General features: G+C 47.5%; 1 protein-coding gene across 5 annotated transcripts in view; it reads right to left on the minus strand.

Moving 5' to 3' along the window:
* Positions 1-23,819, minus strand: part of SH3PXD2A (SH3 and PX domains 2A) — a 1,212,758-nt gene that overhangs the window by 1,026,094 nt on the left and 162,845 nt on the right. For all 5 annotated transcript variants that reach the window (XM_069611721.1, XM_069611718.1, XM_069611722.1 and 2 more), the window contains exon 2: positions 22,609-22,689. In XM_069611721.1, coding sequence (XP_069467822.1) covers positions 22,609-22,689 — 81 coding nt within the window. The remainder of the gene's footprint in view (positions 1-22,608; positions 22,690-23,819) is intronic.

Genomic DNA, 23,819 nt, shown 5'->3' on the forward strand with positions numbered 1-23,819 from the left:
TTGTAAACGAACAAACAATTTGGGTAATAGCGAATGGAAGGATGACTAATGTGTGATCAGCAAGCAAGCTCATCTCCTTGGGAACCACTCTCACTCCCACGTGGTCTACTCAATACCCACTACTTCCATAGGTCTTGCACTCTTCCCACTGCACACTGCCCACTGCCAGAGATGCCAGTCCACACCAGGGTGCCCCTTGGACATCTGCTCACATGCACTTTGCTAATTGGGCACCACTACTGAGATGGCGTCACTCAAGGGGCAGCACTACAGAGACGTCACAAGGGCCTACCACTGCACACTGCCAGAGATGCCAGTCCACACCAGGATGCCCCTTGGACATCTGCTCACATGCACTTTTCTAATAGGGCATCACTACAGAGACGTCACTAGAGCCACACCGGATGGATGCTCCAAGGGGCCCATCTGCCTCTCCACTAGCACCTCTGCATTTCTGCTACGCTCCAACACACTATAAGCATACTAAGGGAATAACCCTTCCAACAGACATCAAACAACCAAACACCACACTTATTGTGTGTCCCAGCCAATGAATCCTAGCAGCTCCCCTCTGGACACAAATGCCTCAATGCTATTGACACGACACCTTGAAATAGACCCGCTTGCAGGGCGCAGAGTACTTCCGATCTGCACGCATCAACACAACAGCAAAGTTACCTTCCCTCTCTCCCCACTAGCCAAACCCACCCCTTCCCTTCCAGATAGGGTTTCGCCAGGACAGTCCCGTAATTGGGCCCTCTGTCCCCCCCCCCCCCCCCAAGAGTTTTTTAAATTTAAAAACCCTGTCCCGGTTTTAGACAAGGGGCGGGTGAAAACAATTATAATTGTAATTATCACAACACTTTAAGAATTTTGGAATATGGAGGATAGGCTCGAACCCACGAGCCACAACCCTTACTGACTGTGCCACTGAGACTGGCTTGGAAATGATTGTACAGCAAGCCATGTAATAGCAATCAGAGCAATAGCTTGTTTTTAATTAACAGCTGTTGGGGGAGGGGCGGTAGTGGGGGGGTGGCTGCGATGGGGTAGTCCTTCCTTTATGTAGTTGGCCGTCCCAGTTTTTCGTTTTGGAAATCTGGTCACCCTACTTCCAGATCCGCCAGAGCAACGGGTGACCATGCACATGGCAGACACGTGCAATATGAATCCCAGTGACGTAACAGAACATCAACCTCTCTGGGCGTAAAGAAAGTGTAGGGCACGCTGGGGAAACGCATGCGCAGGGCTCGCTCCAGTTAGCGCGGCCCGGAAAGTGTACATTAGTCACGAGAGACAATCTCTAGTAGGGAAACAAACGGCCCTTTATAAGGCTTCCGTGGACTGCCAAGTCTATGTTTGATCTTCACTGGCATCCTGTGCGTCATGGGCAGGGCCAGGGAGCGGGCATGCTTAAATGCCTGCGGTCCCACACATTCAAGGAATAGATGAAGAAGGCGTGGAGATGTGTGCTCATTAGGGGTGCGTGGGCTCCCTCGGTGAAGCGCAGAGCAGAGTTAATAAAGGGTAGGGGCTAAGAGCTCTGCAATGTACACTGAATGCCAGCTGTGGGAGCCACACAGTCGCCCTCACCATGTAAGCGGAAGCACGGGCAGTGCCAAAAGGGGGTTCTTTTATTATGAAGGCAATGTGGGATGTTTTCTACCATAAGCGAAAAAATGAGAGTAACAATCAGGCTTACCGAGCTAGAAAGCCTTCTGGGACCAGATACAGAAACTGCACTGGGGCAAGTACAAAATTGCACAGAATTTGCATTAGGGAAAAGTTTGCCATAGTTCTAAAAACACTGGGACATATTAGAAACCCCAGCCATTTCACAATGGACATCCGCCACATGGAGCAATATGGCTAATTCACCCACCCCCTTCTCCACCTTGTTGTTATGGCCTTTTGATGGGTTGTATAATTCTGGAAGTATTCCTACAGCTCAGGCGATGTGAAATGTTGGGATGAGGTTTGATGCACGCTTGGTGGTGGAAGCCGCAAATGGAACCCTATTAATCCGCTCCTAGAACATCTGCACTGTCTTCCTCGTAAGCTTCGCTCACGGCTCAAACTCTGCAGCTTTACCTTCAAGGCACCTGTTCTAGGTCAAGCCTCTAAGCAAGAAACCTAGCGGTGGCCGGGGGCATAAGAAATTCAAGTACTCAGGGAAGGAACTGGGCAGAACAAGATGGAGCAAAAGGTGTCCAGCAGGGGTGCTGTTCCGTGGAGACCACAGGCCCAAACACCCCACAAGTTGAGGAACCTCTCTGCCCCCGACTGCCACCACTCTCCTGAACAATGTTGGAGTCTCAATGTTACTCTCCTGAACAATGTTGGCGTCTCAATGTTACTCTCCTGAACAATGTTGAAGTCTCAATGTGAGAGCAGCGATGTGAAACTTCACAAACTGCACCTGAAAGTCATCCCTTGCTTACCAGGACAAACTCAAACAAAGAAACGGTCCGAAGCTGTCTCATGCTTTGCACACATTTTACACTCATGGTGACTATTCCGACAGATGAATGAGCACCACATACAGTGTAGTGTGCATTGCATTCTCAGAACGAATGCACATTTGAATTACTATTAGAGACGTGTGATAAATTGGTGGTCATTCTTAAGTTCCCAAAATGCACTTTGTTTTTATGCAAAGCAGCCAGCATCCTATATTTAGGGCACTCACATTATTCAGCACCTAGCTCCAGCTCCCAGTCCTGACCACACCGCTGACAATACCACCCCCACTCACAAGCCTCTAATCCCGCACGAATGGGGAGAAGGGGCGAGTTCCCCCAGTACATTTTGTCAATTTCCAGTACTGACAAGGAGGATACACTTTAGTACACAGACAGTCCCTTAACATTTCTTTACAAATCAGGCATTTTTATCAGTTCGTCCGAAACAACAAAACTCATTGAAGTTTGCTACATTTCAGATTTGTGAAGTTTTAGAAAAACCTGGAAAACACGTTTGCAATATTACCTTCTCTTCAACTCAGCATTTAAATTAGATTCATACTGAAGTGTAAGCCTTTAGTCATTTCTCCTGTTTCTAGTTTTTTATAATTGTATTTTTATTTAAATTAATTGTATTGTTATTTTATTTTTATCACCATCTTTATGTAAAATGTTTGCTCATTTCACAGTACTCCATTAATACTTGGGCCAGGAGGCAGATATATTTGAACCTAAATAACTTCTACAACAAATAGAAAATATACATGTAATAATCATAGATGCTATATGTGATAAACACATCAATGACGTGTGTGTGTAATATAGTCCAGCAGGGCGGCGCTAAGAGCAGTCACATTTCAGTACGCACATCGAGATTATTTAAAAGTTCATTAGCATCAGTTTATTAAGAATCGTTCAACTGTATTAGGGTGCTTCATTCTTAAGAACATTTCCTTAGGCATGAGCTGAGCGGAGAGTGAATTCCAGATGGTTGGGCCTTGCGGATGGGGGGCTCGCCACTCTGGTCGGCGTGCAAGAGCAGGGGGATTTCAAGAGGTAGTACGAGGCCTTGGACTAGCCAAAGGCTTTTCTATGTGTTCTTTTCTAGACTGGGAACCAGGGCAAAGATTGTAGGGATGTGCTAATGTGGTCAAATGGCAGAGGATACGGGATGCTTTGGAGGGTGCCAGTGTGCTTTGCTATGAGGCCCGTGTACAGTGTGTTGCAGGTTCCCAGTGGGGGCACGGCCATTGTGACACCCAGGGTGACCAGTGCAGCATGGCGGGCACGGGGAGATTATCCGCAGGAGGGAGAACCGGTGCAAGAGACACTTGGTGAGCGGCATCACTTGTGGGAAGAATGGTGGGTCCCACTTGAATGTCACCCGAAGGTTTCACATTTTCTGGGCAGGTTTTGCCAGAGGACCCTTGGAATCTGCTCTATGCGCAGTACGCAACCCTGAGTGCACCCACAAGGCCCAAGGGCCGATATACCACACTCTATGCAAGAGCGGGACAAAAACCTCAACACAACCTTCTCAAAAGTCATACAACTGTATAAACCATGCACAACATAATTCCTCAAATCTTCAGCGCTCAGCTGCAATCTTTAAGGCATATCTTAGGGTGATCTTTTTTATTGGGGCCACCAACCAAGAATCACTACAGCGCCAAGAGCTGGGTGTGAGGGATGTCCTAAGTCTGGTTTTTGTGGACTGACTCAGGGGCAGGGGGGCGCACACTGAAGCAGTTTATGTTGGGCCGGGGGCAGTACGGCATGGATACCCTGCTCATCCGTCCATGGTCCCGGTCACATAGCGGGGAACAATCACAGTGTCACCCCCCCCCCCCCACAGGATGGCCTTGAGGTTCTAGACTTTCCCCTCTCCATTAACCCAATAGGGCAGGCCAGCCCTAAAAGCTTTGACCCCACCCAAACCCCTGGTGAGACCGTGCAAAACTAGGACACCCCCTGCCCAACAGAGTCGGAGGTTCTCTCGGAGTAGAGCCAAACTACTAACACATAATAAAGATGGTCAAATTTAATGAAATATATATATGGGGTAGGTAAGGGTATAGATTAGTTTGAGGGGAAGTGGGGGGGTTGCTTGGGGTCTCCCCCACATTTTAGGCCAAAAAAAAGGTCAAATAAATTCGATCTAATGTATTAGGTCCAATGCTTTACGTCAATAGACCCAAGCCATGGAGAGTGGTGGAAAAAGACAAGTGGACAGGTGGCAGCTGTGGAGAGGAGGAAGTGGTGGTGCAAGCTAAAAGTGGCCAGGATGTGGTGAGATTGGCGAGAAGGAAATGCCAGGAATTAAGAAGATGGGGTGCTACCAATAGAGAAAGGGAGAGGGCAGGATGAAGTGGTGAACTCAAAGGTAATGACAGAGAAGATAGTAACATCAGGACCCGCGAGTGGAAGTCAAGAGGAGGTTATAGGAATCAAAATAGAGGAGGAGGTGGTGTGCACTAATGGAAGGACAGTGAAGATAGTACCATCAGGACCCGCGAGTGGGAGTCAAGAGGAGGTTATAGGAATCAAAATAGAGGAGGAGGTGGTGTGCACTAATGGAAGGACAGTGAAGATAGTACCATCAGGACCCGCGAGTGGGAGTCAAGAGGAGGTTATAGGAATCAAAATAGAGGAGGAGGTGGTGTGCACTAATGGAAGGACAGTGAAGATAGTACCATCAGGACCCGCGAGTGGGAGTCAAGAGGAGGTTATAGGAATCAAAATAGAGGAGGAGGTGGTGTGCACTAATGGAAGGACAGTGAAGATAGTACCATCAGGACCCGCGAGTGGGAGTCAAGAGGAGGTGATGGGAATCAAAATAGAGGAGGAGGTGGTGTGCACTAATGGAAGGACAGTGAAGATAGTACCATCAGGACCCGCGAGTGGGAGTCAAGAGGAGGTGATGGGAATCAAAATAGAGGAGGAGGTGGTGTGCACTAATGGAAGGACAGTGAAGATAGTACCATCAGGACCCGGGAGTGGAAGTCAAGAGGAGGTGATGGGAAGAAAAGTACAGGAGGAGGGGGTGTACTCACAAGGAAAGAAGAGGTGGCAACATCAGAGGTTGAAAGTGACGCAGAGGAGGCAGCAGGGGAAGAGTCATACACAGGAGGTGGCAGAAGGAACACCACGAGGTGAAGGTGGTAGTAAGATGTATGCAGGAGTTTGGAGTGTAATGTCAGGAAGAGAAGTGGACTCCCTGAGCAGATAAAGCCTAGAAGGGGAGATGGCTTTGAGGAAACAGCGGTGGGCAGAGACCAGAATACATCCAGTGTGATGTCCCAAGAAGGAGAAATAAGAACACCAGGAGGTGAAACGAAGACAGAGCATCATCTTTTCGGCAACATGTGCATGAAGGTTCTGGTCACCCCGGTGGGCCCCAGGCAGAAGCAGACAGAGGGAGGAAGAACGAAAGTCTCAGCAGCGTCAGGGAGAACATTGAGCGATCCAAGTGCCGGGGCAAGAGAAAACACGAGGGAGCCCAGTCCAAGCCATTCCCCAGTGAGCCCCCTCTAGCTCTCCATGCTGACTGGGACCACTGGCCCGTGTTCCCATGAGATCGAGCACCATAGTGAGTTTAGGTTTCCGGGAACCTAGAAGGCACACCTCAAGTTCGTGGGGGAGGGCGGGGGCAGGGATCACTCCTGACCTGGGGTAGGCAGCTCACCACGGAGCATGCCGGCGCGGATCCCATCCCAGAGGCGGGGTGAGGGAGCTGCATTTTTCAACAATGAATCATTTACTTCAATTTCTCCTTTACTAGAAGCTGCTAGTTTTTGTAATTTGGCACCAGTACCTGTTCACATATAGCTTAGTCTTTTGTTTAGGGCTGAAATGCCAACCTATTTATTGATTATCACATTCACTATACATCGTTTTGCTCTAAAAGAAAACCTTGTTAGTCAAATGTTTAACATTGCACTTCAAATAAGTAGCCTTGTTGAACAACATCAGACCAGCTTGCATGACATTTACAATTCAGCGGTGCATTCATTCATTCATTCATTCAAAAATAGTTGCAATGGCCCTCTGCAACATTTAAAATAGCATGTCTGGTTTCAGAATCACTGGTGTGCTTTGCAGATTTCAGCATGCCTGGTCCATTGGCACCTCTCCCCTAACTGGCATTGTGGCCTTGGTCTGCCATGTCTGCTCCTGTGCTCTCACTGTGAGGTGTAGACATCATTTCATTCATAGACCTCTATTGTATACTTAATTAGGCTGGGCTACAGGCCCAGAGGTGAAAAGGAGCTTCCAGCCATCCCACCCAATTCAGAAAGATAAACACCAAGTTCTTGGTGGCGATGACCGGGAAACTCAACCCACTGGATCTTTTGTCTGAATCTTGGGGTGATGAGCCAGTGAGCGTGAGAGGGGCGGGTGGGTCCGGTGGATTGGGCTTTTTTCAGTTTCTGGGAGAGGCAAGTAGGGGCAGACATTGACAGGCATTTATGGTTGATAGCCTGAAGGTTTTGAAGATGATGCGCTCCCGAATGGGCAGCCAGTGAACGTTTTTTCTGGCAGCAGAGATGTGCTTGCGCCTCTGGATGTTTAGAGCAGCCCTGAGTGCATTGTTATCAAATAACTTGGGAGTTTGTTGATGTTACGTGAGGAGATGCCGGAAACAGGGCATTATAACAATCAAGTCTGGAGCCGATGAGCACCTGGGCAATGTTGAAGCAGCTTTCAGAAGAGAGGAACGGCCGGGTGGCATTTATTAGTTTCGTGGTATGTGCTGCTGTGGAAGCTATGGCGTTGACTCGGCGAGTTAGTGACAGGATGGCATCGAAGTGGGCACGCAGGGTCTTTACCGCACTGGATACTGGAATACTGATACCATCAATGGTGACGGAGCAGTAGGTCTAGCTTGCTGAGTAGGGCTTGAGTGCCATCCAGGAGAATTCCAGTTTTCTCATCACTGAGACAGAGGCGATGAGAGGTCATCCAAGCTTGGACGGTTTATTAGGCCATGTGCAGAGTGTCAGAGTCAGTGGCATAGTTTCCAGTTAGGGGCAGGAGGGTCTGTGCATTATCCACGTAGTTGGTGTAGGAGGCGCCCTGGTCATCCACAAGGTCGAATAAGAGTTAAGTGAAAATATTGTAGAGGCTAGGGGAGACGCAGGAGCCTTGGGGCACGCCGCAGGTGACTGGCGACAGGGGGCAGAGGCATTGCCAGCAAAGACTCTCATGGTTTGGTCAGCTAGGAAAGAGGAGACCGAGGAGATGGCTTTGGTCAAGTAGTGGGCTGCCGATGCAAGGTGCTGGCATAGAATTTGGTGGTACACAAGGTCAAAGGCTGCAGATAAGACTAGCAGCAGAAGGAGTGCTGGCTTGCCTGCATCTTTGATCTCATCTGGTTGGTTTTTTTAGATCCAGTAAAGCAGATTCCTTATCGTGGTCAGGTCGGAAACCAGATTGTCGCAGTACAAGGACACCGTTAGATTCGAGGAACAGCTGAATCTGGTGGTACGCTGCCTGATCCAATATTTTGAGGAGGAAAGGGACGGTAATGATTGGGCTGTAGTTCGTGGGGATGGCTGAGTCTAGTGTTTTTTTTTCCAGCAATGGGAGAACCCAGGCTTCCTTCAGGCTGGTTGGCACAGAGCAGGCGGCGTAGGTGGAGGTGTTGAGGGTAGTGATGAAAGGTGAGAGGACTTCACTGCAGTCCTTGATGATAGATGCAGGCCACACATCCCCTTGGCAACGGGAGGGTTTGAGGCCCTTCATGATTTTAGTGACCTTCTCTTTCGAGACTGGTTGGAAGTGAAATTGAGGGTGGTCTGGTGGGAGGAGGGCAGGAGCCAGGTATTGTGTGGGCGAGGTGTTGCTACTGAAGGGGGGCTTTTTAGGATCTTTTTTGGAGAGTATCTATTTTATCGAGGAGAGCATTTTGGATGTTCGTGCACCAGGTGATATCCTTGGTAGAGGTAGTATGTGGAGTAATGGGAGACTCCAGCAAAATAGTGAAGAGCTCCCGGCTACTTGATTTGGCATTTGAGATTCTTGTATTGTAGGTGTTGCTGTTTGCTTGCAGTATGACCTGTTTATATTCTTTTCCTATAGAAGCAAAGCCTGCTTTGTTAGGTTTGGATGGGGAGTGAGTTCATTTAGATCCAGCTTTGCGTTTCTTCATGCAGAGGGATCTAATGTTGGTGGTAAACCACGTGTTTAGGTGTGTGTGGCCTGTTTGGGGTTACGTAGGGGGAGAGGAGCAACAGCGTCAAATGCTTCCATGAGGGTTTGTTGCTGAGAGGTGGCCGTGTGGGATGCAACTCACCCAGCATTGATAGAATGTGATCTTTAATTATGTTACGAGGGCTCCTAGTTCATGTGGGTGGTAGGGGCGTAGCTGAGGTTGGAGAGGTGGTTGCTCTGGATATAGTCAACAAGATATTATGGTCTTTCCAGGGGAATGGCAAATTGGAGGTGACAAGTACTTGGCAATTAAGGTCTTCTAGCAATTGCAGGAAGCAACCTTTGGTGTGCCTAGGGCTGAGGATTCCTTGTGTGAAGTGCCATAAGGGAGCTAGCTACGGATGAGGTGTTAGTGTCGGCTACGTCGTTGAAGCCTACATTGAAGATGCTGGGTGTGGGTGCTGTGTTGGTGGAGAGAATGTGCATGATGTCCTCTTAGAAAGAGAGCAAGGGGTCTGGGGTATGGTAGATCGGATGCAGAGTTATAGTGGAGGTGTGGGACAGGCTAAGTTTGTTCATAGGCAACTCTCCGCTAGGTAGTGTTGAGGTGCAGATTTCTCTAATGGGGAGGGATTTTTTCACTATTACTGCCACTCCTCCACCTCTCGCGTCTTGTCTACCTTTCCAGAGGATGGTATATTCTGGCAGAATGGCAATGGACAGCGACAGGCCAGAGGCGGCATGAAGCCAGGTTTCTGTTATGGCTAACAGGTCAAGACTTCTGGATGTGATGAGGTCAGAGATGCCCAAGGAGTGGGCAGGTATAGACCTGGCATTTACTAGTGCTCCTTTAGTCAGATGGCTGAAGGATTGGTTACACTGTCATTAAGGTTGGGTAGATATGGCTAGGAGTGCTGCTTTTTTGGGCTTGAGACTGGAGATCAGGTGTGGGATTCAGGGGGTAGCTTGGCAGGTATTCTGCCAGAACTATAGTGGGAAGGGTGGTGCAGGAGGCGTAATGCTGAGGTATGCCTGACCAGTTTGGCTGACTAGGCAAGACGGTTGTGATTGGAGTGTGGCAGGATGCACCGTCCATGGGGCAAATCTGTGGACTTGTAATGTAGGGTGGTTGACCTAGGCTATTAGCTGTTAGACTGGTGAATGGGGTCCTTAGAGGGATCATGGGGGCACTCAATGGCATTTGCTTGGGTGATACAGTGGAGGCTGGTGGGTGGCCAATGTTTGCAAGGGCAGGGTGTGCTCGTCTGGGAGGCAGGTTGCTTATGATGCAGGGGTGGCTTATTACTTGTGGGAGTCTAGTTTGTGCTGGGCATCAGACCTGCCTAGAAGGGCGACAATACTACGAGCGCCATTTGAGCTGCTAGTGGGGAAGGTGAACCGCATGCATGGGCTCCTGACTCTTGGCGTCATGGAAGTGCAGTGGGGCACATGGAAGGGCGGTGTGGGCATGCAGGTGAGCCCGTCTGGGAGGCACAAGGCAAGGTACAGAGTTGTTTTGCATCATAGGTGTGGTTGGGTTTACTTTTGGTTGGCAAGTAGGCATGGGGTGGTCCGGTGGGTAATAGATGGGCAGATGCTGAAAGGAGAATGGTGGGAGAAATCGGGAGGACGAGACCAGAATTGGTAAAGGTGGATTTTGGGGCAGAAGAGCGTACTTCTACGGTGGGGTGCATAGACATACCTAGCACTCGAAGTTTCTGGACGGCCTCCCTGGCCTTGAGAGTCCCAGGCAGGTTTTGCTGAGGCCTCCTTTAGAGGTGGCCCTTTGAGGGAGACTGGCTGCGCCTACTGGCTCCCAGGGTCAGCATACATCACGATTCTTTATGGCCAATCCGCTGTTAGCAGGGGCAGTACATCTGCGGCACAATGCCCCGGAAATGCAAATTCGCCCACAGTGGCCATTTTACAAAGGAGCCCATGCTCCGAAAAATCTTAGACATTTCAGCGGGGTGTGTCTCGGCAGAGGCAATAAGGGTCCACCCTCCATTGCGGTCCTGGCGAAGGCGGTTATATGCACACCCTGCTGAAACGTCTTTCTAAGAGCAGGCTTCAGCCCCTCTACCCGTAAAAAGCATTGTGCCCGCTATACCCCAAATACCTCCAGTGGAGACGTTGACCCTAAAGATAGGAACACCATGAGACTAGTTGGATAGAGGAGGTATGGATGATCCCATTACCGGATGTGTATTAGTGTTCTACTACATTGCCTCATCTATGTTGCATTTTTAGAAATGTTTACATATCGCGTGATAATCTGAGGGCACACGGGATATTAAGAAGTCTCAAACAAAGGTGCAATGCCTATTGATGCAGTTTGCATGAAGCACTGCAATAAGGAATTGTACAAAGCCTATTTGCACAAGGAATTTCAGAATTGACTACATGGGCATTTTGCACTTGGAGGGACTGTAATAAGTAACAGTCACGAGTCATTGCACAATGCTTAGCTGCATGAAGACGTTTTTAATGTTTTTTTGCATAATTTCCACCTTGTGGTCTTCACATCGGTCTTGAAAGAGAGTTGGGCTATCATGGGAATCTAATATTGTATTTATTTGCTATCATAGTATTTGTCTAAATTCCTAGGTGCTTCGAATTGTACACATGCTTTTTAAAAAAAGAATAAAACAGTCCCTACATAAAGGAACAAAAGTACAGAAGGACTGCGCTATTACATTTTCTAGCATTTATTTGTTGATGGAAAAAGACAAAATCGAATGAAGATTAGATCTGCCAGGAACACTCCACTCCCCCTGTTATGTTTAGTTATATCCTCAGTTACTAGCAGTGTGGGAATCCCTTCCATTCATTTGCTCACATGGTGTAATATGGGGCCACTTTCAAAATTATTTCCAGGGCCTCTTATGGTTCCCAGGTCACCCCTGCCTGTGCAGTTAGAGGGGAGATACTGGAAGTCTGTAGAAAGGGCTAGAATTCATAGGTCTTTAGCTTTGACTTGTGACGCCGTCCGGTCGGCTGCACCTGTATTACAAAAAGATGGGTTTATAAAATAATGTTGTCAAGTCTGCCTGGCCAGAACCAATGCTGTGGAAATGTCAATACTCTGAAGGCTGTGACTTGCAATTTAGGAAGGGGTTGGGTTAACATGTTAATTCGGAAACACTTTGTAAAATCGATTCTCTATGTGAATTTAGCAAAAGACTAAAAACGTACATCTTTGAGTAAATGGCCTACAATGACCATTCCCTTTTCTGTTCAACTACTTATACCATCTGCACCCAGATGCAGTCTCTGATTGGTTCTGTGGGATTTGGGCGAGATAAGTTTAAAAAATCAAATCAAAAATCAAATTAACACAAGACTAGTGCACAAACGAATCTAGGGGGTTTAGCCAAGATAGGTGAAGTTCCTAACACTAACGCTCTCGCCCTCCTCTGGACTATTGGAACTTAAAACGAAACAGATAAATGTGTGCTGTCTGTATTGAGTCTCCATCAGGTAGTGAAGAGAGGGTCCCCGGAATGGCCTTCGTGTCCCCTATGCACATGTCGGCCCGAAGGATGAGAAACGAGAGATGCCAGTCGCTCATTGGCCAACCCCAGGCGAACCAGTGCATTCCATGTGTGGGAACAGATATTCTCTTAGACAACCGTTCAAACCCTATCCAGATGATGTATTTGCGGCTACAGGTGCCTCATCACTGGACCAGGTTGACTAATGATAAATGTCCAGCCGTGCTGACGTCATTAGCGACAACATGACATAGCAAGGTTAGTCACGAAGTAAACTTGCATTCCTGCACAAAGTTACGCAGACACGCACATGCATACACAAAGAACTTTCACACACCCTTCTGTAGAGGACAGATACATATGCGTACTAGCAGGATCCTTTCCTTTTCACTAGCCAAAAGCAGAAATGCCAGAAAGCAAAGTGCAACCGGAGCAAGCTTGCAAACGCTTTATTGCAACTAACCATATGGATCTACATGGGCATATAAAGGAACCCGCAAGGGCTCGAGTACTACTAACCTCTAAAGAAAATAATACTATATATATATATATATATATATATATATATATATATATATATATATATATATATATGGAGCCATAGACTGACTAGTGAATTCACATGAAGCCACAGGCCTTAAAACAAGGGGAGAAGAGATTCAGACTCTACAGTGTGAAGCACAGAGGCAGTGCTCACAGCCAAGGACAAGGGCGGGTGGAAAATTCCTGGCTCCCGGGGCAGGGAGCCACCTGCAAAACAACAGAAAATAAAACCTCACTAATTGCAGACCGAAAAGCTCAGTTTTGTGGTCCTGATCCACGTGACTCAGCCGAGCCAGACAATGGCCTTATACTCGTGGTGAGAAACGGCAACGTTCCCAGCAAGACAGACAGAATTGATACATGTGGTGTCCCCCGAACATTGCAACCGGCAGGCACTCTTTCAGGCTAGGTGGCTATGTCGGTGGCAACAATGGGGGGGACACAGCTTTTCTCATTACCTTAAAAAGGAACACTGATCACTGTGAACAGAACAGGGTCCCAGGCCTGGGGAGACCCACTCCAGCCAATCACGATGCTCAGATCCTGGGGTGGTGTGTGAGGATGCAAGGGACCATGGTCGTCCTGCAAAAATGTAATAGATCGCTTTTGGGGAAGAACAAACCATGTAGGGGATCTCCGTAAGTGTTAATACCCGAGCTACCCAATGGGGTTGGTTCTTAGGTTTATTGGGAATGGTTGGGAATTGTGACATCACTTTGGGATAAAAGCTTATGATCCCTGTCCCTTTGGAAAAATAAAAGGACAGTTCTAACTTGCCAGATGGCTGAGTCCTCCGTCATTGCCAGGGGAGGGTTTCATGGGCCTTGGGTACTCTGCTAAGCTGTGATTTTGTGGTGCAAACCCCCGGTCCTCTGGCATACTATACGGTAGTTCCAGATTACTTGCAGAAGGTTAATTTCTTTGTTATAATGTTACTCACCGAACAGGGCGAAGCCTACACCAACTGTCCGACACTATTTCTGAAATTCCCCTGCACACTCCGTGGCATATGATATGATATGATATGGCATTTATAACGCGCCTATACACAAGTGCATCCGGATAGAACCAAGAGCTTGTGTTTTAGCAAAGCAGCAAGTGATCACTTTGTAAGGACCATTGTGCATCACCAGCGAGTAGAGGGGACCGTGCCACGCCAACAGCAATAATGGGCATGGACATCATAGAGTGGCAAAAGCCCACACTGCGCTCTCTGCATGAAGGCTACCAGGCACTTCCATTCCCAAATCATGATATCTGGTCTACAATATGACATTCTCTTCTGCAATTTCACTCCTCCCATTATGAGTGTGGGCCTACAAGTCCCATCAGCGAGAGTGCTGGTGGCAAATGTGCAGGTCTGGGTGATGGTGACATCAGGAAACGGGCACAGTTGTCCGCCATCTTACCGCTCTATGAAGCAGGCGGTAAAGCGATGAGGGTGAGTGTGTGAAAGGTGTGAAGGAAGCAATAAAGCGAGGCACAGCGCTTCAGCTAATCAGATAAATCCTTGTTGCGCATATTTAAGCATCCAAAGCAGAAGGGACAGTAGTGCAATGACTTCCACCTAATGCTCAGAGTTTAAATTAAAGGGACACCGCCATGTATTTTTCAAAACTTTGAAGTGATCACAAGTGGGACCTAGAATATCACCAGAAGACTTGTAAAGCGGGTTTAATAGCCCCTCGGATCCTGTTACAAAGTATCAATGATGGACTTCACTGATCACCACAGGACACCAGTTTGGGTAGGCAAAGGCTGCTGTTTCTAAGTATCAATAATTAGTGGGACTGCAAGAAACATGGTCAAATCTGGAGTAACATCATTCTGAAATGGACTATTTCACGGTGCTATTTTGCCCTGCTTTCATTTTTTTCATCTGCCCTCCTTTCCTCCTCCCCTTTTCATTATTCCATCTCTCTTGCGATGTGACTTTCTCGTGATTTTGATTTTCTACTCCTTTCTTTGCAGTTAGTGTCATCTTCTTGGTTTTTTTCTATTCCTTTGCTTCATTGTTGCTGTCTATTTCCTTCCCATTCCATTGTAGTCGTTTCTTTCTTTGCTTCATTCTTTTCTTTGTTTCTTTGCGTCTTCCCTTCTTTCTTGATCTCAGCTTTAAGCGTCCCTTCTACCCTTCCTGCATCCTTCCCTTATTCCATTCTTTCTTCCCATCTTCCCCAGACCAATTTTCCTTTTTTCATCATGCCCTTTTTTCTTTCATTCCCTTTTTCTTTCCATGTTCCTTCTTTGCTTGATTTCCTCTGTCTTCTATTGGATGCTGCTACCCTTCTTCCCATTTTTCCTTAATTTCAGATTTCCTTTTTAACTCGTGGATCTACTTCTTCCTTCATCAATCCATACTTTTATTTTTACTGCTTCTCTCACGTCTTTCCTTCCACCTTTTGTTCTCCAGCCCATCTTTCTTTAGGTTGTTCTTTCTATCATTCCAGCTCTCCCTTTTCCTTCTACCTTTCAATCTTTATTTAATTCCAGCCTATTAGTAATTCCATCTTGCACACCTTCTCTTTATTCCATAATGCTGTCCTTCTTTACATCTTTTCCTCTCTTCTTTTTCATCTTTTCTGTTTTATTTCCTTCACCCAACATGACATCTTTCTTCATTCAATCCAATTTCCATTTTTGTCTTCCATAATTCTTCCCATTTTTCTTTTATTTCCTTCATGCCAGCTTTCATTTCTTCTTTTTCTAACAAGCGTGTCTCTTTTTCTTCATCCCTCTTTCATCTTTCGTTTCATTCCATCATACTTTCCTTTAATCCCTTCATTCAATTTTTCCTTTTCTTGAACCATCTAACCTTTTCTTCTCCCCTTCTGTCATTCCATCTCCCCTTTCTTGCAGGTCTCTTTCCGCCTGCTCCTCCTATCCCCCTTTCATTCTGCCCTTCCTTTTTTTCTTTCATTCCTTGTTTTTCCCCTTTATTTACTTTTTCCTTCATTCCATCTGTCTTTTCTTCATTCAGTTTTTTTCTTCTTTCATACCTTCTTTGGTTTTCTTTTGTCCGATCTGTCCATTTTCTTCCTACCTTCATTCTTTCTTTTTACATCTTTGTTTCTTTCATTCCAACTTTCTTTCCTTAGTTTCATCATTCCCCAGTTACTTTGTTCTGGCTTTGCTTCTTTCTTTTTTCTTCTTTCATTCATCCTTTCCTTTTTTCCATGTTGCTATCTTTCATCCCATCCTTCCTTCCATTTTCCTGTATTCCATCTTTCCAGCTTGGCTTTATTCCATCATTGCGCCATTCTATCTTTCTTTACTTCTATCCTGGCTTTTTTTTCTTTCTGCTTCATTTCCATCTTTCTTCACACATCTGTCTCTTGTGTTCTCAATCTTTCTTCGGACCTCTTTTGCCTTTCTTCTTTGTCTTTCAATGGGTAAACACCACCAGCTCCACCATGTTCAACCGTCTGCTGTGTGATGGCATCCGCGTCATTATCCGTTGGGTGATGCATGGGGTGTCCTTTTAATGCTGCATTTATGACGTGCATATTTCTTATGCAGCAGAAATATAGCAGGGTACATAGAGTGCAATGTACACCAGACATTAGAAAGAGTGAGCGTGAAAGAGGGTGAGTGTGAAAGGGGCGGGGGAGGGAGCAAGATGTCGAGAGAGAGGGAGAAGGGAGGAAACAGGAGAGAGAAAGAAAGAGGCAATACCAGGCAGAGAAACCGGGAGAGCGGGAAAGTGAGGCTGAAGAGGAGAGTCGAGAGAGCACGGAAGGTGGCGACTGTTGGAGGTTGCAAGAGGTAGAGGGAAGGCAGGCGCTGCAGGAGGAGGGTCACCCAGTGGCTCAGTACATCAGACACCAGGGTGCCAGTCTTGCATCTTCCTTTCACGAATCAAGGACATCCGGTGTCAGTCCCATTGGTCCAAGTTTACCCCTTCCAAAATGTCTTTCTAAGCAAATGAAATGAAAAGTCTGGAAGGAGGGGTGAATTATCTGTTCACCCTGTGCAGGAGCAGAGGGCACCCCCCTTCAGCCGCCACCCAGAGCGGTGGGCATTATGAAGCCCGCAGGAGACAGAGAGAAAGGTGTTTAGAAGGAGCACGCCGCAGAGCCCACTGCATGTTGGCTAGGATGAATAAGGGGGCTTGCGAGATGGGCAGAGGGGAGTCCTGTGCTGTTGATGAGTGCAGGTCGGAAGTACCCCAGAAATTAGCGCCGTTCTGCTTTTTGGCCGACCCTCTTGAGAATATGTTGTTAGAAGGGGGGACTTGCAGTGCGCCAGATAACATTTTGAGGTGGGAGTATTTTACTCCCCATTTTTTAAAGGAGGGAGTGAACTGATTTTATAGGGAACAAAAATTTACGTCCAATTCTGAATGGGACTATTTTATAAGTGAGTAAAACAGCTCTAAACTGCAAAACGGAAATGTTTTTGTAATAATGATTTCTGTGCACCTAGTTATTAAGACGCATGTTTAGTACTTCTGATCAGGCACTTATAATAGTCGTTTCGTCGTATACGTGCACTACTGTCCCAAACATATCCATGGAGTTGAAGGGTAAAAGCAGGGGCGCATGGTTCCAAGTGTCAGTTTCCTATGTTTTGTTGGGAGTATTTTGACTCCCTATTTTTATTTTTTTGGAGTATTTACCTATTTTTAGGGAGTAAAATGGCTGATACAGCTCTCATCTGTAGGGCAGGCTTGGGCCCAAGATCTACGGTACTTTGGGGTCCAATAGCCTCTAATGTAGGGGGTTTCATTGCATGCAAAAGGAGGGCTTAGGCATAGCTCCCTTATTGTTCAGCTGACCATGCCGTGGCCGTGTGTGAGAGATTTTGTGTTTTTCAGAGTAAGGGGATAGGCGATTTTAGTGGGGGATGGGGGGGGGGGTCGGTCAGTCGTGGAGAAATGTGGAGTAGACAAACAAGGGGCCAGTAAGTGGGAGGAAGAAACCCCAAGTCAATTGTGCAGGTTGCACCACAACCACTGCATATCGCCCGTCATAACATCTACACAAAGTATAGGACATCATGGGATGAACTGGTAAAGGTTTCCATTATCTCCCGCCAAAGTAATCAACACAGAGGATAACTGCACAGGAAACGACATCAATGAATACTAATAGCGAAGAACGACTGTCACTGAAATCCAAGAGTAAACTCGCAATCATTTCTGAAAGAAACGGCAGGCATAGATTTCGTAAGTGATGATCGGCAAGTCACGTCTTTAACACACATCATGTGTTAATAGTGTAGAGTACTTGTAGTTTTATTTCCCATTATAGCTGCCTGACTGCAAGTACCAGAATGCAACCTGAGCTTAGCTAAAAACCGAATAAGCCTCTCACCTCTAATACAGGGCAAGCTTGAATCCCTGTAAAATATCATCTGTATTTTACTAGAGTAATTTCACAATATAAAGAAACACAACAAAAGTAACTGGAAAAGCACCCTCTCATAGTTATCGGGATGCCACTTTTGGTGATGGGGTCTTTGACACACCCCATAACATATAGCCCCCGAAACCCAGTATCCAGATGGGCATTCTTTAGAGCACACCCCACCCCGTTCTGCCCTGCTTCGCCCCCTTGCACTCTTTTAACATTTACAGTTAGTGGGGATCATGTAACAGTTTTAAGTATTCCCTGTTATTGCAAATCGGGGGTCTGTAACCGGCTGCTCTCCAGATGATGTGGACTGCAACACCCATGATCCCACTCCATTAACTATACTGGCTAGGAAGGATTGGAGATGTGGTACAAAACATCTGGAGAGCCAAAGGATTCAAAGCCCTGCTCTTAATGGTAATGGTAGTTTAGGGGCAATGTGCTGGTCTTGGAAGCAAAACAACACTAAGCAGCGTGGGTTCGAGAAGCCCATGTTTGTATTTTTTTATGCTAGTGATAAATGCTATTTTGTAATAACTGTTCCACACTGTAATCGTGCAATGTACTCCTATAACGGCTATTGAGGTTCACACCGCAACAACGGAGCTAGGTTTGCACTCAATAAATACCCCAAACATAATTTTTTTAAATCCCACTTCATGTAGTTTGCTGCTCCTACAGGCGACTACAGGTACTACAGAATTAAGCTACAGAAAGAAACATACTGCTCCTAATGCACTGGGGGTGGGCGTGAAATCAAACCAAAATCCCAGTCATGCATTTTTAGTGTCATGCCATGTCCGCTTCCATATGTGTCGCCTGCACAACTCAAGAAATAAATAAATAAATAAATAAATAAATAAATAAATACAATAAAACCTGCCACGCCAGGCTACATTTTAAGCACATGTGTACACAGATTCCTACTCAAAACCCCACCAGATCACGAGACGCCTTTAAAGGGACAGATTGTGCTGCGCTAAAATACTTCCGATAAACGGAGGAAAAACAGGGACTCCTGAATCTGCCAGAATTAAAGGGGTTAAATCGAGTGCTTTAATCTGTTCCTTTGAATAGTTTTGGGGGGAAATGGTTGCTCGGTGGGTGGGAGCTTTCCAGCGGCGCTGGACTCTTCTGTGCCTATGAATAGGAGCTTTCAGAGTGCGCGGCCCCCCTGATCCCGGAAGCATTTCCTGCCCAGCACAGTAACGCTATTGATGCATCCAGTGCGATGGGAACTTCTCCAATCTACCAAGAAAGGCCAAGAGACCCAAAGAACATATACATGAAAATAACAGCTGCCGCTCAAGATGGACCCCGCATGCCCTCACAAAGCGAACCGCGCAAACATACACATCTGCGCAGTTTCCCAAATCTATGGCCTATCGCTTGGAAAACTGGGGTGCGATATATAGAGGCCTTGACAGGCGGTGACCGGGGCTCGGGAAGGCGGGTGAGAGAAGGTGAAATGACTTGATTACAATGGATTATGGCAAGAAGAGTGGCTATCATATTAAGTGCCCACAAATTAATGTTATGTGTGGGTGTAGTTCTTTTTGTCAGAGACCGTCATGACCTCGTCATGACGCCTCTGTAATAAAAGAGGCTCTGCTGGCACGCACAGGGCATTGCAGCAGAGCCCCAGGAAACGGCAACTCGTGTCTGCGTGATTTACTGGGTGACCTGGGTGCCGCGTGATCGCAGCCTATTCGGCAGCCTTGCCTTGGTGCCCCCAGTGAAAGAGACACCGTCGCTGGGGTGTTCCCCAGCCTAGGAGGCCGTACCCCAGTGATCTGGGTGCTGCTGGGTGCTCCCAGCCTTCCACACACTGCGAGGACGCAGTATTACTTAGCAGAGTCGGGTGCTCCCGAGACGATACGCGTCCCGCCCCGGTGAAGGTGTTTCGCCCCCTCGCATGCCCGCAGAGGGAAGTGCCTGAGGGGTCGGCGTTCCTCTGTCTGACTCGCGGAAAAAAGGGGGTAGAGCTAAGAAGTCACATGTGCGGTCGCGGTCTGTGACCAGGCCCCCTCTGGAGGAAGCACATTTGACATCGGGCACCCGGTGCCGCTGCTCTTCACCTCCACCCGCTCAGGAGGGGTTACCATCTGCGGCAGAGGCCACCGAACGAACGAACCGCCGGCCGGACCGTGTGACACGGCCCTACACAGGACAAAGGAAGGGGGCGGAGCTTGTGAAGGCCCCGTGTCCGCGAGGAGTGGACACGTGCGCCTGGAGCGACGGCCACAGTTGTAATTTCGCCATCGGCTCTGCCTGCTGCAGCAAAGGAGCAGCGTAGCCGGCAGACAGAGTGCCCTCCACACCGTCAACCTGCCAACAAAGAAAAGGGGCGTGGCCTGTTGACCAGGACCGCAGCAGTGACTTTTATGGTTCACAAATCTCCGAAGGAAGAATAACAACAGGCTAGCTGCAAAGGGAATAAAAGGGGGAATTCCTTTTTGTCTTTCTTCAAGAAGGGGAAGACAGGACAACAACAAGGGGTCACCCTCTGAGAAGGGGGATGTTATCAAACCCCCTGTATTCTCCCTCTGTTTTAGGACAAAGGGGTAGCGGCTCCACCTGGAGTGCTCGTGCACCCCAGGGAAGTAGACGCTGGACGGCACTGCGGAGACTAATCACTAGTGGAGGCCAGGGGTGTGGCCGTCAGGGGTAAGAACTTGTGTGCCCAGACCAGTGAATACTTTGACTGGGATACCCCTGCTGACACCCCTGCCGCCGGCAACAAGCCCCAAGAGACAGAGATTGCCCCGGGAGATTTGGACACCGTCAAAAGACTTCCCCATGAGGGGTCCGTATGCCTGCGGCCCAGTGACTGTGAGAAACCCCCAACACCTAACAGCAGTGGCCACACCAAGTATAGGGCCCAGCGGTCACCATGGCCGAAGACGACAATGAGGGCATATGTCGATGACAGCTCGCGCCACTGCACCACTTTGACGTGATGGGCTCCCCTGCCAGTTTGGGACCCCGGTGGACAGCCTGGGTAGAAAACCTAGAGCTATACTTTGAGGCGATGGAGATCAAAGATGCAGCAAAACGCCCAACACTCCTGTACTCCGCCGGACTGGCCGTTCAGACACTATTCAAGACATCAAGCCCAGAGACCAGTCATACGATGCAGCCATCGCAGCCCTGAACGAGTACTTCCGACCCATGGTCAACAGGGTCTAGTTCTTTTTGTCAGAGAGCGTCATGACTTTGTCATGACGCCTTTGTTAGAAAAGGGGTTCTGCTGGCACGCACAGGGCAGTGCAGCAGAGCCCCAGGAAAGGGCAACTTGTGTCTGCGTGAATTACTGGGTGACCTGGGTGCCACGTGATTGCGGTCTATTCGGTGGCCTTGCCTGGGTGCCCCCACTGCAAGAGACACCGTCGCTGGGGTGTTCCCCAGCCTAGGAGGCCGTACCCCAGTGATCCGGGTGCTGCTGGGTGCTCCCAGCCTTCCACGCAGTATTACTTAGCGGAGTCGGGTGCTCCCGACACGATACGCGGCCCGCCCCGGTGACCGGTGGCAGGCCACTAACAGATAAGTTGAATCGCAAACATGCAGAGAGCGTTAGGTGCCAAACTCCACTAAGACTACTAAATCATTGCTTCCCTTATGGCAGTCTCAATATTCCTGAATAGCACTCAGCGACGGAGAGCCAACTAATCAGCTCTCTCCAATGCCAGCCTGAATGCGCAATCAGAGAGCTGTGAGCCACCCTCACGTGCTCTGGCTGCAATCAGCCCATGGGCTGCCCACTGCCTTCTTTCTGCTTCCACCCACCGCCCTGCGCTTCCTACAGCACACCCCTACCGCCACCATATCCAACCTGATCTTGCCGCACCTACCGGAATGCCTTCACCACTCAGATGCCAGCCAGGAAAAGATACGGGAGTCATTCCCAAAGGCACCTCTCATAAATCCATGGCAGCCATCTTTGTATGGTATATACTTCCCATAGAAGAAAGGGCACACAACTGTGGCCACCCCTTCAAAGAAACCGTTCTGGGAGGTAAAGTATTAATAAGCACACCCCCCCTGATGTCAGGATGCTATTAGCATTAATGGACATGGCAGGGGTGTACACAGCCGCTAATCCCTCACTCCGTCTCGCAGGCAATTACAGACATGGACACCCTCAGCCACGGCCATTAATGGTATAGAACAAGGAAGAAATCATGTTTTTCACACTATACTCTTGTGTATGTGAACAGGGAAGTCGTACATGTAAACACCACGAGACAAATTAACATGTTGAGGTTATTTCCACATAGTTTAATTGACGAACTTATCTTTTGAACATTTCAAGTTGAAACACTGGGAACAGGACGCCCACCTGAAGTTCTGGAGAGGTATTAAGGTACATTTTCACATGAGCAAATGCTGCTTACTAAAACACACATTTTCTTTCTGCAGTCACACGCGCACCGGTGAAAACACACTTGCGCTGTACTTGCTCTGGTGCGCATGCGCAACTGTACCATAATCCCGCCCCTTGAACGGCCGCACTACCACGATAGACAGCATTTGTATGTGTTCAACAACGACACCCTTGGGGAGATATACAAAAATGGCAAGGCAATGAACATAAATATTTACCTGGAGGTCGAAGAACTTGCTGTACCTTCGGTAGATAACCTGGGAGGTGGAGTCCGACCATGAAACATTTATGATGTACACCTATAAAATGAAAGAGCTTGTTAGCGTAGAATAATGTAGTGTCTGTATAGACAATTTCATAACCGGTGTGCAAGGAAAGGCCAATGTGAAAATAAATCTACTACTAAAGTCAAGGGTTGCCCAACTCAAAGCCTCCAGGGTCAGAAACATGTTGGATTTTCAGTTTATCTCATTAATATTCATGAGATAAACTTGCATACAATGATTTTAAAAGTATGCATATTTCTTCTAATGAATATCAATGATGGATATCCTGAAACCCATCAGGATTCCAGCACTAGAGGCCTGCAGTTGGACAACCCTGTAACTATCACTGATAATAGAATAGCCATGAAAATATTGCCAGCAATAATATCACCATTTAATAATATCCCCTGAGCAAAATCTCTATCCAAACTTTTTCCTAATCACAGATAAAGAGAACATCCTACATAGTCTACAGGTAATGTACTATTTTAGCTCAGGTCCAAGCATATTTGGTGGTAAGTGCTGGATGCCAGTCTTCCCGTAGGGCTTTGTTCGGGAATATTTTGCACTGAGGTTTTATTGCCATAGAAATATAATTGTCGTTGACCTAGTGACGATACTGTTGTAGGCATTTTCACTGGATGCCAACAAAATATACTGATCACCTCTGAAACCAAATAAAGAAAGCATAGCAGGCAAAAACATAGCTTAAGGAGCATGCACAGCGGGCTAAATGGAACCTGCACGAAGGTCACAGCCCCTGGAAACACTGCGCAAAGTCAGGTTCTGGAGAATGGGTAAAAGAATTGTGCAGGAATCAGTTGGAACACAAGACAAGGCTCGACAAATTCCCAGGAAACATGAAGGAGAGGTTATAATTAAAATTGCTTCCAGTAGGACATAGACTCTGAAGTGTGCACAAAATTAGAGGTTGCGGGACAATGCAGCAGATTACTTTCAGCCATCAGCAGGCCTCCGGATAAGGCTCGTACCAGGCCTTTGTACGCATAAAAATCTTGTAAATACAACAGCTTTATTATTTTTCTGTGTACATTTATGCACAAGTTTAGAGCCACAGAGAAAAGCCTCTAAAACAATGCATTTCTCTGAAGCCTTTTCAAAAAAGAAACTGCACACTGATGAAAGGAATGGTTTATTTCCAT

The sequence above is a fragment of the Ambystoma mexicanum genome, chromosome 8, assembly GCF_040938575.1.
Source record: "Ambystoma mexicanum isolate Mex_15411 chromosome 8, UKY_AmexF1_1, whole genome shotgun sequence".
Lineage (NCBI taxonomy): Eukaryota > Metazoa > Chordata > Amphibia > Caudata > Ambystomatidae > Ambystoma > Ambystoma mexicanum.